Below are 12,555 nucleotides of genomic sequence, written 5' to 3' on the forward strand. Positions count from 1 at the left end.
TTAAAAATCCTCCAGCTTCACCTGGATGGGGAAGATGGTCTTTGAGACATTAGTCCACCACTTTCCCAAGTTGCTGGCTTCTTGCATAAAGCAACCTTTCCTTTCCTACCACCACCACTTGTCTCTAGATTGTTGACTTTCCAGCCTCGGGCAACCAAACCTGCCTTAGGAACTGGTTCTGTCCCATAACACTAGTACCAGTCAGAGCAACTTGAATAGTATCCAGACAGTTAACAGATTCCCAAAGGTGAAGCTAATTTATTCCCAGAGATTTTGAAGATGAGAAGACTCATCTTTAAATGACTAGGAGAATTATCCCACTGTAAAGAAACAATTTAAATACAATTTAACATTTGGGGACAGGAGAATGCTTTGCTGCTCTTTTCCTCCGGAAGCAATGCTTAATATTTAAGTCAGGAACACTCGGAAGTAGTAAGAGAACTTAGCAAAACCCAACACACATCCTCATGCCAGCCATACTCCCATGGGCTTCTGCTTATGGGGACCAAGTGGATGGGAACGTCACTGCTAGAAGTGGGTCCAGGCAAAAGAATCAAATAACACAAGAGCGGGAAGGGACTCTGGAAATCAGCCGGTGACCAAGTATTAGTACTCAGCCCTCAGTTTACGGAGGCGGTGAGGCCTAGGGATTTCCAAGACCTCCAAAAAACAGTCCACGCTAAAAGGCCTTCCTACCACCCAAAATCAGTCTATGCCTTTCCCTCCCTTTTCACTCTTCTTCTGTTGCTATCCATCCAGCCGCTTCTTCCTTTCCTTCAACAAACCCTTTTCGAAATGGTGGTGAGCAAAACAGGCGTGGTCCAGCCTACCGCAAATTTCCGTGGGAAGACGATGCCTTCCCGACAGATGACAACACGGTTAAACCAAGGACCTGCTCCTTCTCCCTCGGCCCGCCACTGCCCGCCGCTCTTAGCGGCGGCGAAGGCCGGGGTGCGGTGGGGGTAGGGCGGCGCGTTCCTGGGGGAAAGCGGGGTGCGCAAGGGGGCGCCTGGGCCGGCCCGCGCACAGCTCGGCGGTCTCCTAGCGACCCGGGCGGCCGGGAATACACAGCACGAAGGCCCGGCTGTCGTCCCGGCGCGGGGGAGACCATGGCCGAGGCCGGGCGGCTGTGCGGGCCGGCGGCGCGGCCCCGGTAAGCTCGGCGCGCCCCGGGAGGCGCATCGGGTGGGTGCCGCGTGGGGGCGCCTGCACCCGGTGCTTGCTGGGCGGCGGGGGGTGGCAGATGGCTGGGGAGGGCGCCGCTGGAGGTCCCGCCTCCCTTTTCTCCCCACCTCTCAGCACCTAAATGATGATGATGATTATTATTTTTTTAAGATTTTATTTATTTGACACAGAGAGAGAGAGAGAGAGAGAGCGAGAGAGGGAACACAAGCAGGGGGAGTGGGAGAGGGAGAAGCAGGCCTCCCGCGGAGCAGGGAGCTGGATGCGGGGCTCAATTCCAGGACCCTGGGATCATGACCTGAGCAGAAGGCAGACGCTTAAGGGCTGAGCCACCCAAGTGCCCCGGCACCTAAATGATTATAGTATAAAATATAAAATAACCAGCGCCCGACGCTCCTGTCGCAAAGCACACTCCCCACTGAGCAGGGAGCCTGATGTGGAGCTCAGTCCCAGGACCTTGAGATCATGACCTGAGCTGAAGGCAGACACTTAACTGCGCCACCCAGGTGCCCCAGTAGTTTGTTCATTTTTATTGCTGGTATGGATGTACCACTGTTTGTTTATTCGTTTTACCTATTGAAGGACATGCAGGTGTTTCTGGGTTTTGCTGTTGCTATCAACATTTGTATACAGGTTTTTGTAGAAACATAAGTTTTCATTTCTTTAGAATAAATGACCAATACTCTTTTGTAATTCTTACGGATGGAGCTATCCATCCATGTAGCATATGCTAATGACTGTGAAAATAGTAAATGTTTAGAAAAAAATATTTTCAGTTTTATTTTCTGGGTCAAGCAAAATTTTTCATAAACTTAACAAAATGCAGAGGTAAGTTTATTAGCTACGAGAGGGAAAGTGGGGTAGTGGGAAGCCCTCCTGCTATAGTGGTTGCTTGTTCATCTCTCAGAACTTGGTTTCTTCACTTGGAGGGGAGGAGGTGGACTAGATTTCCTTCAGGTTCTGCCAGCTCTAACATTCTGAGGCTTGAGCTAGCTGCCATACTTTCCCCATTTCGAGGGGTATAACTGTCCGTAAGCAAAAATATCAGTCATCAGATTGGATTTCATGAAGTGCTTGGATGTTTGAGTTAGTTGTAAATGTGTAGAAAATAAACTTTGTAAAGATTTCTAATATTATAGAAGGTTACTTACTAGTAGGTCATGCTGAATGGGTCATCAAATCTTAAGGTTAGATGTAATTTCAACACCCTGCCACTTAGCTATCTAAGAGTGATTTGTTCATTTCAAAGAGCAACTTTTTGTATCCTTTCATCTAGATCTTCACAGTAGAGCTGGTTTAAGCCCCCCCTCCCAGCATGCACATATAGCAAGCAAGACATTTCTAGGACTCATAAGGAAAGAATAGGGATTAAACTAGAACCTCTTAGAAACGCTTTGTGCCTATAAAGAAGAGTGCAGCAAGGAGTAGATTTGGTGTAATGAGCCGTTACAGATGAAAGGGGCCTGGAGGTGGAAGAGGCTTCAGGAAAAGACACCAATAATATAGAAACATCTGACTAAGGCAGTGATGTAGTAAGAGAATGAGTGACCTGCCCTTCAGCTGCTCAGGTTCCAAGTCCTGACTTAGGCAATGGCTGGATGTGTTAGATTATCCAGGAACTGGTCTTATTTTCCTTCCATCAACTGCTTCCATCTCATATTTATATCCTAACAACTCAGTGCAGACAGGGGCCTTGTGGGTAAGGAAACTGGGTGAAGCAGCCTGGGTAGAATAAAGCAGTAGGGAGGGGTGGAGACCCTGACTAAGGGAGCATAGGACTTGTCTATAGAGGGCAACCATTATACTAATTGGTGGCTCCATGAAAAGGTGGACCCAGTGTTCCCAGAGAGCCTGATTTTTGTTCTAGATTATGTATGTGAACTTTTTTCTATGTCAGAAGCTCTAGTGTAGTGCTTAAGCACCTTTCTCTGGAGTCACACTACCTGGATTAAAATCCCACCTCTACCACTCATTAGCTGTGGGATCTTTCACAAGTGTTTGTTTTGTTCTCAAACTTCTTTGTGCCTCGGTTTCCTTATCTATAAGTGGGAATAATGCCAGTACTCAGTACCTACTTCATTGGATTGTTATGAGATTTAGATAAGTTCATACATGTAAAGCATTTAGAACATGCCTGTTATATAAGAAGTCCTTGATATATGTTAGGTGTTCTAATTCTTATTCAAACAGAAAAGGGACCAAATGACAGGTTTGTAGGTCCCATGCAGCCCATGGACTGCCAGTTTGAAATCTTTGACCTGAGGTTAAGGGGTTAACTGAAGCCAACAGAAGTTAAATGAAGTGCCAAGGTCATTTGGCTAGTTAGGCATGAGTGGTCCCTGGGATGCAGGTTCTTCCCACTGCACTGTGGTCTTTTAAAGGATAAGAAAAGGTCCCTGGAGGAGCTGCAACTTGTGAGAGAGGAGCATGCGTAGATGAACCAGGTGGTAATAATGAATTAGATTTACACCTAGTGACATGGATGGGCCTTTATAATATGGTACTTGGCAAATCAGTAAGAAATGGAATATTACCATTTATGTAAATTAAGGATACATGCACGTAAAAGAATGATACAGATATTACAAGGAGTGTACAAGCAAAAGGGTACATTTTAAATCTGTGAGAGGGGTTTTGCCTGTGCGGGGGGGGGGGGGCAATTAGAATGGGATACGGGGTAACAGCCTAAGGAAACAGGAGAAGGGCCCTGCATAGGCCAGAGATGATGCGCGGTGAACTAGGAGTCTTATTAGCTCAACCCCCTCCTCGGAACCCCTCCTCTCTTACCTCACCTCCTCAAGAAAGGTGGAGGCCAGCCTCCTTACAACCTCTGTCTCCCGCCCCAATCCCTGTGCTCCATACAACCAGGCATGTTGTCTTCCAGGTACAAGGAGAGTCTACCTTCCAAGTGTTTCACAAAGCACAGGCACAAGCTGACGTGTCCCACCTCCCTGAACAGCCTGCGGTGGACGTTTGTGAAGAAGGGACTGGATGACTTCAGGAGGGGCTGCCCGCCTTGCGAGGGTCTGCTCATTCGGGGTCCTCAGGAGGCCTTTCTCCCGCAGATCCGTCACACAGCTCCCCGACCTGCCCCAAGGAAGAGGCAACACAGGCGGCCCAAGGAAGCAGCCCTGTTTCCCAAGCTGTCACCAGCGACGCGGGCGCGGAAGGCATTCCTGGCGGATGTTGAAGCCCAGCTAACCCCGCACCCTTTGGCTCTCTACCCTAATCTGGGGGAAGACATGCCTGTCGAGGTGACCTCCTGACCTAGGGTTGTGGGAGGGCCTTGAAAAGAATTCTCCTTGGACGTGTGGGAGCTCCTTTGAGGGGGTGACATGCTTGCATGGTTGGGGGGATGAGGAACGCCTCCCAGGGTGAGAGTGCTCATGGGGGCTGGCGCAGACTTCTTTTCTCTGCGCCCGGGAAGGACATTGGCAGCAACGCACTCGCCACTCCTTTTGTTTGCTGTGAAGCCACACAACTCATAAAGGTCCAGTAAACCGAAACATTCGACTTCTTTTCCCCTGAAGGTCTACCAATCTCCTTCGCTTGGGACTTTTGGAGGGCAGAAACCAAGGGGGAATTGTCCAGTCTTGCTTCTGTTACTATAGCCTGGTGTCAGCCGGGGTCCATCGTACTTAACTAACGGCTGGGTAGGCGGCATGGGGGGACCTGAAAGGTCGTGGGGGAAAAGTCACTGCATCATTAGGCTGGGTTTGGAGGGCAGCTCCAGTGTCCCGGGCTGCTTTTGACTCTGAGCGCCATAATCCTTAGCATCTGGCTCTTTCTTGGCTTGAATCTCAAGATGGCTTCCACGCCTCCGCATTGGGTCTTTCAAACAAGAGGGCGGCGGGGGGGGGGGGGGGGGCGGGGGGGGGGCGGGGGGGGCGGGGGGGGGGCGGGGGGGGGCGGGGGGGGGCGGGGGGGGGGCGGGGGGGGGCGGGGGGGGGCGGGGGGGGCGGGGGGGCGGGGGGGGGCGGGGGGGGGGCGGGGGGCCGGGTAGTGGGAACAAAAGTTAAAGGGTCCGTGCCAGCTGACTGTATGGGAGTCTAGAAAATTGAGTTTCTTGGTTGGGCATTGTGACGGAGAACAAAATCTAGAATACAATTCTGTTAGATTCGAGGAAAAAGGCGGAATGGATATTGGGCAGGGACCTAACAGTACCTGCTACCCACTCCCCCCAACGTAGCCTGTCCCCTAGGTCAGTCAGCACGGCTGACTTCTCTGCAAAGCCCTTCCAGGGCCCTTTCTTAGTCAGAGTCAAGTCTCCGCCCTGGTCGGAAAGGCCCTTGTGCCGTCTGCTCTCCGCCCCACCCCTGCTCCACTCCCGCTCCAGCCTCACCGCCTACTCCTCTGCTCTCACCCGGCCCCGGCCGCGCTGGCCTCCTGCTGCTCTGTGGACGTGAGCAATCATGTCCAATTCAGATTTCTCTTCCGTGCCCAGGACACCTGCCCCTGTGTGTCTGTCTGGCTCACTCCTTCACACCTTCAGATCCTTGCTCAAATGTCTCATAAAATAACACTGCCCTTCCACCCGCTCCTCTAACCCTCACCCTGATCTATTTTTCATCGTAGCTCTTGTCACCACTGGGCTCCTTGCTGGAATAAAATCTCTAGAAGGGCAGGGACTTTATCTGCCTCTTTCACTGTGTACCACTAATACCTGGCATATGGTAGACACTCAATAAATATTTGTGCATAACGAACGAATGAATAAATGATTAGTGGCAGAAAAGACAACTAGAATTTCTAATCATTTATTTTCCACTTGGGGCTTTCCTCCACTGCCTCCTGCAGGCCAGAGCTTCTGAGCCCATGACAAGCAGATTATCTCCACATACCCTCAGATGGCACTTGGGGTGGTGGCCCTTATTTCCATGTCTCACCTCCCCGAGAGAGGTGTGTTGGCTTCTTTCTGAGGCAGGATCTCTTCTTATGGTAATATGATGGCCACAGGCTGCTCTAGATTTAAATTCTGCCAAGAAAAAGAACACCTTTTTGCATGCTTCCAGCAAAATCCCATAGCCTACTTCTCATGGGTAAAACTTGGGTTATGTGCCTGTTCCTAAACCAGTCACTGGTTGCATTAGACTGGATTGTCCTGACCTGCCTGTGGAGCAAGGATGGGGTCCCAAAGAAAAATCTAGACACTGTTATGTATGGGAGGAAGAATGGATGCTGGGCAGTCAAAAACTATAGAAACCCTCTAGAGGCACTTGGCTCAAGGGGGCAGTGAGGGACTAGGGTAGGCCCAGGGGCACTATTCTGTCTAGAGACCCAACCTCAGCACAACAGCCGCATCCCTAATGTCTAGGTGGGGGACACTTCCCTACAGCGCCCGGCACAGGACTTGCGCAGAAACCGAAGAATGGCATAACTGCTGGAAAAGCAAAGCAAAGGGGCATGTTGGTCTGTTCTGTTTTAGAATCAAGGGGCTTTCTTTCTCGGCACGTTTTTCTTCCCTCAAAGGCTGTTTTCTGCTTGTAGCTCTTATTAAAGGTGCTGGAAGTGCTGGATCCCGACAGGAAACTGGAGGACACATGGGCTTATTGTCAGGGCGTCAGGAAAAGAAAAAAGGAACCAGCCAAACTTTTAAAAAAGCCTTCTACCCAAGTTGACCTGGGACTGTAAGTATTGTTCTTAACCCCTTGTTGGTTCTGTCACCTGATGAAACATTTGAGGACTTACCTTCTCAAAGCTCCTTTTGAATAATTTTGAGAAGCAAAATAACTTAAGTGCCCAAGGAGAAAGGAAAGGAGCCTTGGGTCCTACTGTGAGTAGTGTTTGTTTCATAAATGGCTGTGAATTATCTAGCAATAGAGCCGACATGGTTACCTGACTCTAGCACAGCTGTTTGGGAGGAGGAAAACCGCAGAAAACCTGGGTAATTGGCCCATAATGACTCTTTGAATTATCTATGTCAGAAGTCTTTTACTCAACATGATTGGGACCAGTAGTTGGTTGGAAAACAAAACAAAACAAAAAGATTAACACAGGGAATCAGAAAAGATGATACTTAAGTACTTGAAACATTTTATTTTATCCTAAAACATAACCGTATATTCACTTGCTCATCTTTTAATGTCAAGCCGTTTTGGAGTATGTGTCTGCTTGAAGTTCCCAGTCATTGTTTTTGCATAAACTATACCAGTAACACCACCTTCATTGACCCTTTGCAAAGCTCTAAGCTTCATTTTCATAGAAACTTCCTTCTTTTGTATCACACCCTTGTATTCCCAGTTCACATAATATTTAATCTGAAATGTTAATGTAATGATAAGTATACTATACAAAAATAGATTTGGGGGGCACCTGGATGGCTCAGTCAGTTAAGCATCTGACTTCGGCTTAGGTTGTAATCCCAAGGGCCTGGGATCGAGCCCCATGTAGGGCTCCCTGCTCAGTGGGGAGCCTGCATCTCCCTCTCTGTCTGCCCCTCCCCCCCACTTGGTCTCTCTCTCTCTCTCTCTCTCTCTCTCTCTCTCTCAAATAAATAAATAAAATCTTTAAAAAAATAGTTTTTGGATACAAATTCGACTTGTGAATTTAAATGATGTCACTGGTGAGCCCTCAGCAGTGTGGGTGAAGGAGAGAGCAACCGATCCACAGCCCCCAGACCACTTACAGAGGACCCAGGCCCATGGTGTGTGGAAGGGGCCATGCAGAGCTTTAATTAAATTATACATGTTTGCTGAAGTGAGACACAGGTGACAGGAACCCAACCATCCTGGCCCCTGAGTGTACCCCCTCATAAAATTGGGGAGAAGAACCGGGCACACTCCTCTCAGCTCTGTCCTTCTTCCCCTAGGAAGCAGGATGACCCATGGGAAACATAAATCCTCTGCTCCTCCCTCCCTGAGGGGAGCCCCACCCTGGCCCAGCACCACTGGGGCCTGCATGGGACAGGCTGCCCATTTCTGGGTTTCAGTTAACAAGTCCTTTTGAACCTAAACCCGTGTGCTCCAACATGGCTGCTGTCAGCAGTAAAGGTGATATTTTGGCTTTCATCTTTGCTCTTTATGTTATTTTGCTCAGAACCTGGGTGGGGAAGAGGGAGGAGTGTTATAAGTAGGGATCCCCTTGGAGACCCCAACAGTGTGGGTCACTGTGGCCCTATGAGCATCTTTGAATTTTTTGATCCTCAGTGGACTGTTAGCTAGTTCTCTTTATGCAAAACAAAGCAAAACAAAACAAAACAACAGTATTTACTGAGTACCTGCTATGGGTCATAGACAATGTTAGGTTCTGAGGATATAGTGGTAAACGGATTAGGAGCCTGTCCTCATGGTGATCGCAGCATGGTGTGGAAGGGAGAAGTGAATACCTAAGGAAGGTATGCATCTTAGTTCACAAAGCCATGTGTTTATAAAATACTACTTCTCTCTCTCTCTCTTTCTATTTATATCTAACTCCAAGCCCTCATCCCACTGAACAGCAAACCAATCATGGTCATTATTTGTGCTATAAGAAGGTGGGATGGGTCCCCAGTAATTGCAGGACTGATCTTTAACTTCTTTCTGGTCTTTGGGACTCTTCTCTCTTGCTGTTTGTGGTACACTCTTCATACCCACCTGTCTCTTCTCATGTCACCCACAATATCTAGCATAATTGCTGCAATAAGCTTGGGCTTCTACACAATATAGGTTCTGCCTTTAACTATAGGCAGTTTTCCTGAAATAAGCAACCCTGAAAAAAATCTCCAGGGCAAGGAATTCAAAACAAATGTGTTATCTACTCAAAAGGGGGGAAGATAATAGTATAGAGGAAGTGAACAAAACTAGTATCTTAATAAATTATCATCCCAAAGTGAATGTATAATTACATAATGGCAAGTTTTTCAGCATAGCCTTAGCCCATTCTGTTAGCATATTCTTATACAGCGGCTGCTGTACAAAGTAACATGAATTTGGTGGCTTAAAACCACAGAAATTTATTATCTCACAGTTCTGGAGGCCAGAGTCCAAAATCAGTATTACTGTGCTGAAATCAAAGTATCAGCAGGACCATGTTCCTTCTAGAGGCTCTAGGGAAGAATGCACTCCTTGCTTCTTCGAGCTTCTGGTGACTACTGTGGCCGTGGCTGTGGCCACATCACTCCAGTCTTCACGGTCAACATCTTCAAATCTGTCTGCTCTGTCTTCACCTCCCCTTCTCCTGTGTGTGTGTGTGTGTGTGTGTGTGTGTGTGTGTGTGTGTGTGTGTCAAATCTCCCTGTGCCCCTCTCTTACAAGGACGCTCATGGTGGCATTTAGGACCCACCCAGATAATCTAAGAGAATCTCCCCATCTCAAGCTCCTTAAGTTTATCATATCTATAGAGACGATTTTTCCAAGTAAAGTAACATTTACAGGTTCCAAGGATTAGCGCCTGATCTCTTTGGGGGTCATTATCAGCCCACCACAGCGTGAGGTAATATCTCCCATCTTCAAAACAATTTTCATTGAGCTCAGAGTCTCTCCTTTCCTTTAGAGCAAAACTCCTTGAAAGGGGAGTCCATAATCACTTCCTCTTCTTTCTTTAACTCACCAGCACTCCAATGGATCTGCCCTTGGTCACGGTTGCCATTGACTTCTATGTCACCTCGTCCGTTCTCAGTGATCATCATGCTTGATGGGCCAGTAGCAGTTGACACAATTGATGCTGTCCTCTTCCTTGAAACACTTTTGTTCACCTGGCCTCTGGAACAGCCCCCATTCTTGCTTCTCCTCCTCCTTCAATGACTTCTCCCCAGTCTTCGTTTGCTGGTCCCTTCTCATTTTCCTTTTAACCTTGAAGTGCATCAGTCTCGGACACCTACCGAGGGGACCCCATCCTGCCCCTTTTATATGGATGTTCACTGTTTGCCCTTGGATGTACACTTGCCATCTCAAACTCAACAAGTCCACACTGAACTCTTGATTTCTTCCCCAAACCTACTCCCCCTTCTGTCTTTTCCAGATCAGTAAATGGCAATTTCATTCTTCCAGTTACTTTTGAAACTGCCAACAAATCTTAATGGCTTTATCTTTGAAATATATCCAGACTCTCACCTACGGTATGACTGTCACTCTGTTCCAAGATAACACCATCTCTTGCCTGAATTATTGCCATAGTCTACTAAGTGGTCTCATGGCCACCACCCAACGTAGCCCCTCTCCCTGCCCCAGTGTATTTGTCACACAGTAGTTAAAATGATTCTTTTAAAAATTACGTCAGCCTCAATTCCTGTGCTCAAAATTCTCCAGTTAAGGTACACATAGGGAATGTAGTCGATGGTATTGTAATAGCCTCATAGGGTGACAGATGGCAGCTACATCTGTGGTGAGCACAGGGTAACATATAGACCTGTCGGATCACTAAGTTGTACACCTGAAACTAATGTGACATGATCATGTGTCAAGTATACTTCAATTTAAAAAAATGTACTGCAGGATACATATGATGACAATAAACGCTATGTTTTTTATTTTAAAAAATTCTCCAATTGCTTGCTTATTCAGAGTAAAATCCAAAGTCTTACGGTTGCCTCTAAAGTCTCTTACGATCAGGCCCCGTTACCCGTCAGACTTCACCCTCCTCTACTCTGTCCTCCAGTCACACAAGACTCTCTGCTGCTCCTCGTCCACGCTCAGCACGCTCACGCCTTGGGACCTTTGTACATGTTCTTCTTTTCTGCCTGGTGTCTGCAGTTTGATTCTGCATGGTGTGATCCACTTCTTCTTTTGGGTCTCTGCTCAACTATCACTTTGGTGGCGAGGCCTTCTCTGTAGAAAGAAAAAGTCCCCTGTCAACACTATCCATCCCTCCTGCCCTCTTTTATTTTTCTTTCTATCACTTGGCAATCACCTGGCATAGGCTTGCTTACCTCTTTCCTATCTGTCTTAATCTTAAGTTCTATGAGAACAGGGCTTAAACTTTATTTACAGCTGAATCCTAATGCCTGGAGCTGTGCCTCGTACTTAGTTGGTGTTTAATAAATGTTTGTTGTATGAATGGATGGACGAATTAATATATGGGCGCTACAAATAAAAGGTACAGGGTGCTGGGAAGGAAGTATGGGTTCTGGGGACAGCCCGGGAATACCTCCCTGAGGAAGGGATAAGTATGTTGGAACATAAGGGGGATGAGGGAATGCAGAAGGCATTGCAGTCAGATGGTACGATATGTGCAAAGGCCCTGTGGCTGAAGGGACCATGATGAATTCATGGAACTGAAAGAAGGCCACGATGACTGGAGCTCAGAGAGTGAGGGAGGGTGGTAATGCCAGAAGCATCGGGAGATACAGGCAAGGATCAGGCCATGAAGAGCCTTGGAAGCTGAGTTAAGACTTAGGTCTTTAATGGGAGAGTAATAAGCTATTGAACACAAAAACTTGTACCTGAACGTTCATAGCAGCACTAAGCATAATAGCCCAGATGTCCATCAACTGATGATTGATAAATGAAATGTGGTCCATTCAGAAAATGTGACTTAGTCATAAAAAGGAGTAAACCACTGATACATGCTATAGCATGTATGAACCTTGAAATGTGATACTAAGTGAAGGAAGCCCGACACAAAATGCCATATATTATAAGGTTCCATTCAGATAAAATGTCTAGAATAGGCAAGTCCATAGAGACAGAATGTAGATTACTGGTTTTCAGGAGCAGAGAGAATGGGGGAAATGAAGAGTGACTGTCAGTGGTTATGGAGCTGCTTTTTGGGGTTAATGCAGATGTTCCAGAATTAGATAGTAGTAGTGGTTACATAACTTTGTAAATGTATGGAAGCCACTGAATTGTACACCTTGAAATGGTATATATTATACTATGTGAATTATATCTCAATTTAAAAAGAAGCTATTAAGAGGTTTAATTGAGGGTGAAGGGTGGCCTCATTTGCTATGACCAGATTTATATTTTGAAATTGACTGTTTTAGCTTCAGTGCTGAGAATGGATTAGGTGTTGGGGGTTGGGGCACTAAGAGAAGATCAGAGACACCAGTGAGGAGCATTTGTAACAGTCCAGAGACGGAGACAGAGTTAAAACCTACCAGATTTGTTAATGGGCTGGATTTTAGGGATGAGAGAGAGAGAAGTCAAGGACATCTCCTGCTTGTCAAGATTGCCTACAGCTTTAGCAGACTCCAAGCACAGTAATTTGGTACATATCTTAATAAATGGTACTCATAATTTCAAAAAATCAACTTATACTGGAAAATTCTATATACATTTTAATTATTATAACTAATCATGATATACCTGCCTTTATGATATGGATGAGAATGTGATTTTGGAAAATTAACGTTTACCTTGTATGAGCTTGTGAGAGACTTTAGAAATGCACACATTACCATCTTCTTTCCTCAAGATAGTGTTTGAATGTGGATCACTACATCAAAAACTAATGATG

The 12,555-nt window shown here is 46.8% G+C and overlaps 1 protein-coding gene across 1 annotated transcript in view; it reads left to right on the top strand.

Annotated features, from left to right (window-relative positions):
- The first annotated feature begins 482 nt into the window (after positions 1 to 482).
- Positions 483 to 12,555, top strand: part of FAM47E (family with sequence similarity 47 member E) — a 33,983-nt gene continuing 21,910 nt past the window's right edge. Inside the window, 4 exon segments of the mRNA XM_027598833.2 lie at positions 483 to 873; positions 876 to 1,153; positions 4,067 to 4,436; positions 6,670 to 6,809. Coding sequence (XP_027454634.1) covers positions 796 to 873; positions 876 to 1,153; positions 4,067 to 4,436; positions 6,670 to 6,809 — 866 coding nt within the window. The 5' untranslated portion in view covers positions 483 to 795.

The sequence above is a fragment of the Zalophus californianus genome, chromosome 2 (assembly GCF_009762305.2).
Source record: "Zalophus californianus isolate mZalCal1 chromosome 2, mZalCal1.pri.v2, whole genome shotgun sequence".
NCBI classification, from domain to species: domain Eukaryota; kingdom Metazoa; phylum Chordata; class Mammalia; order Carnivora; family Otariidae; genus Zalophus; species Zalophus californianus.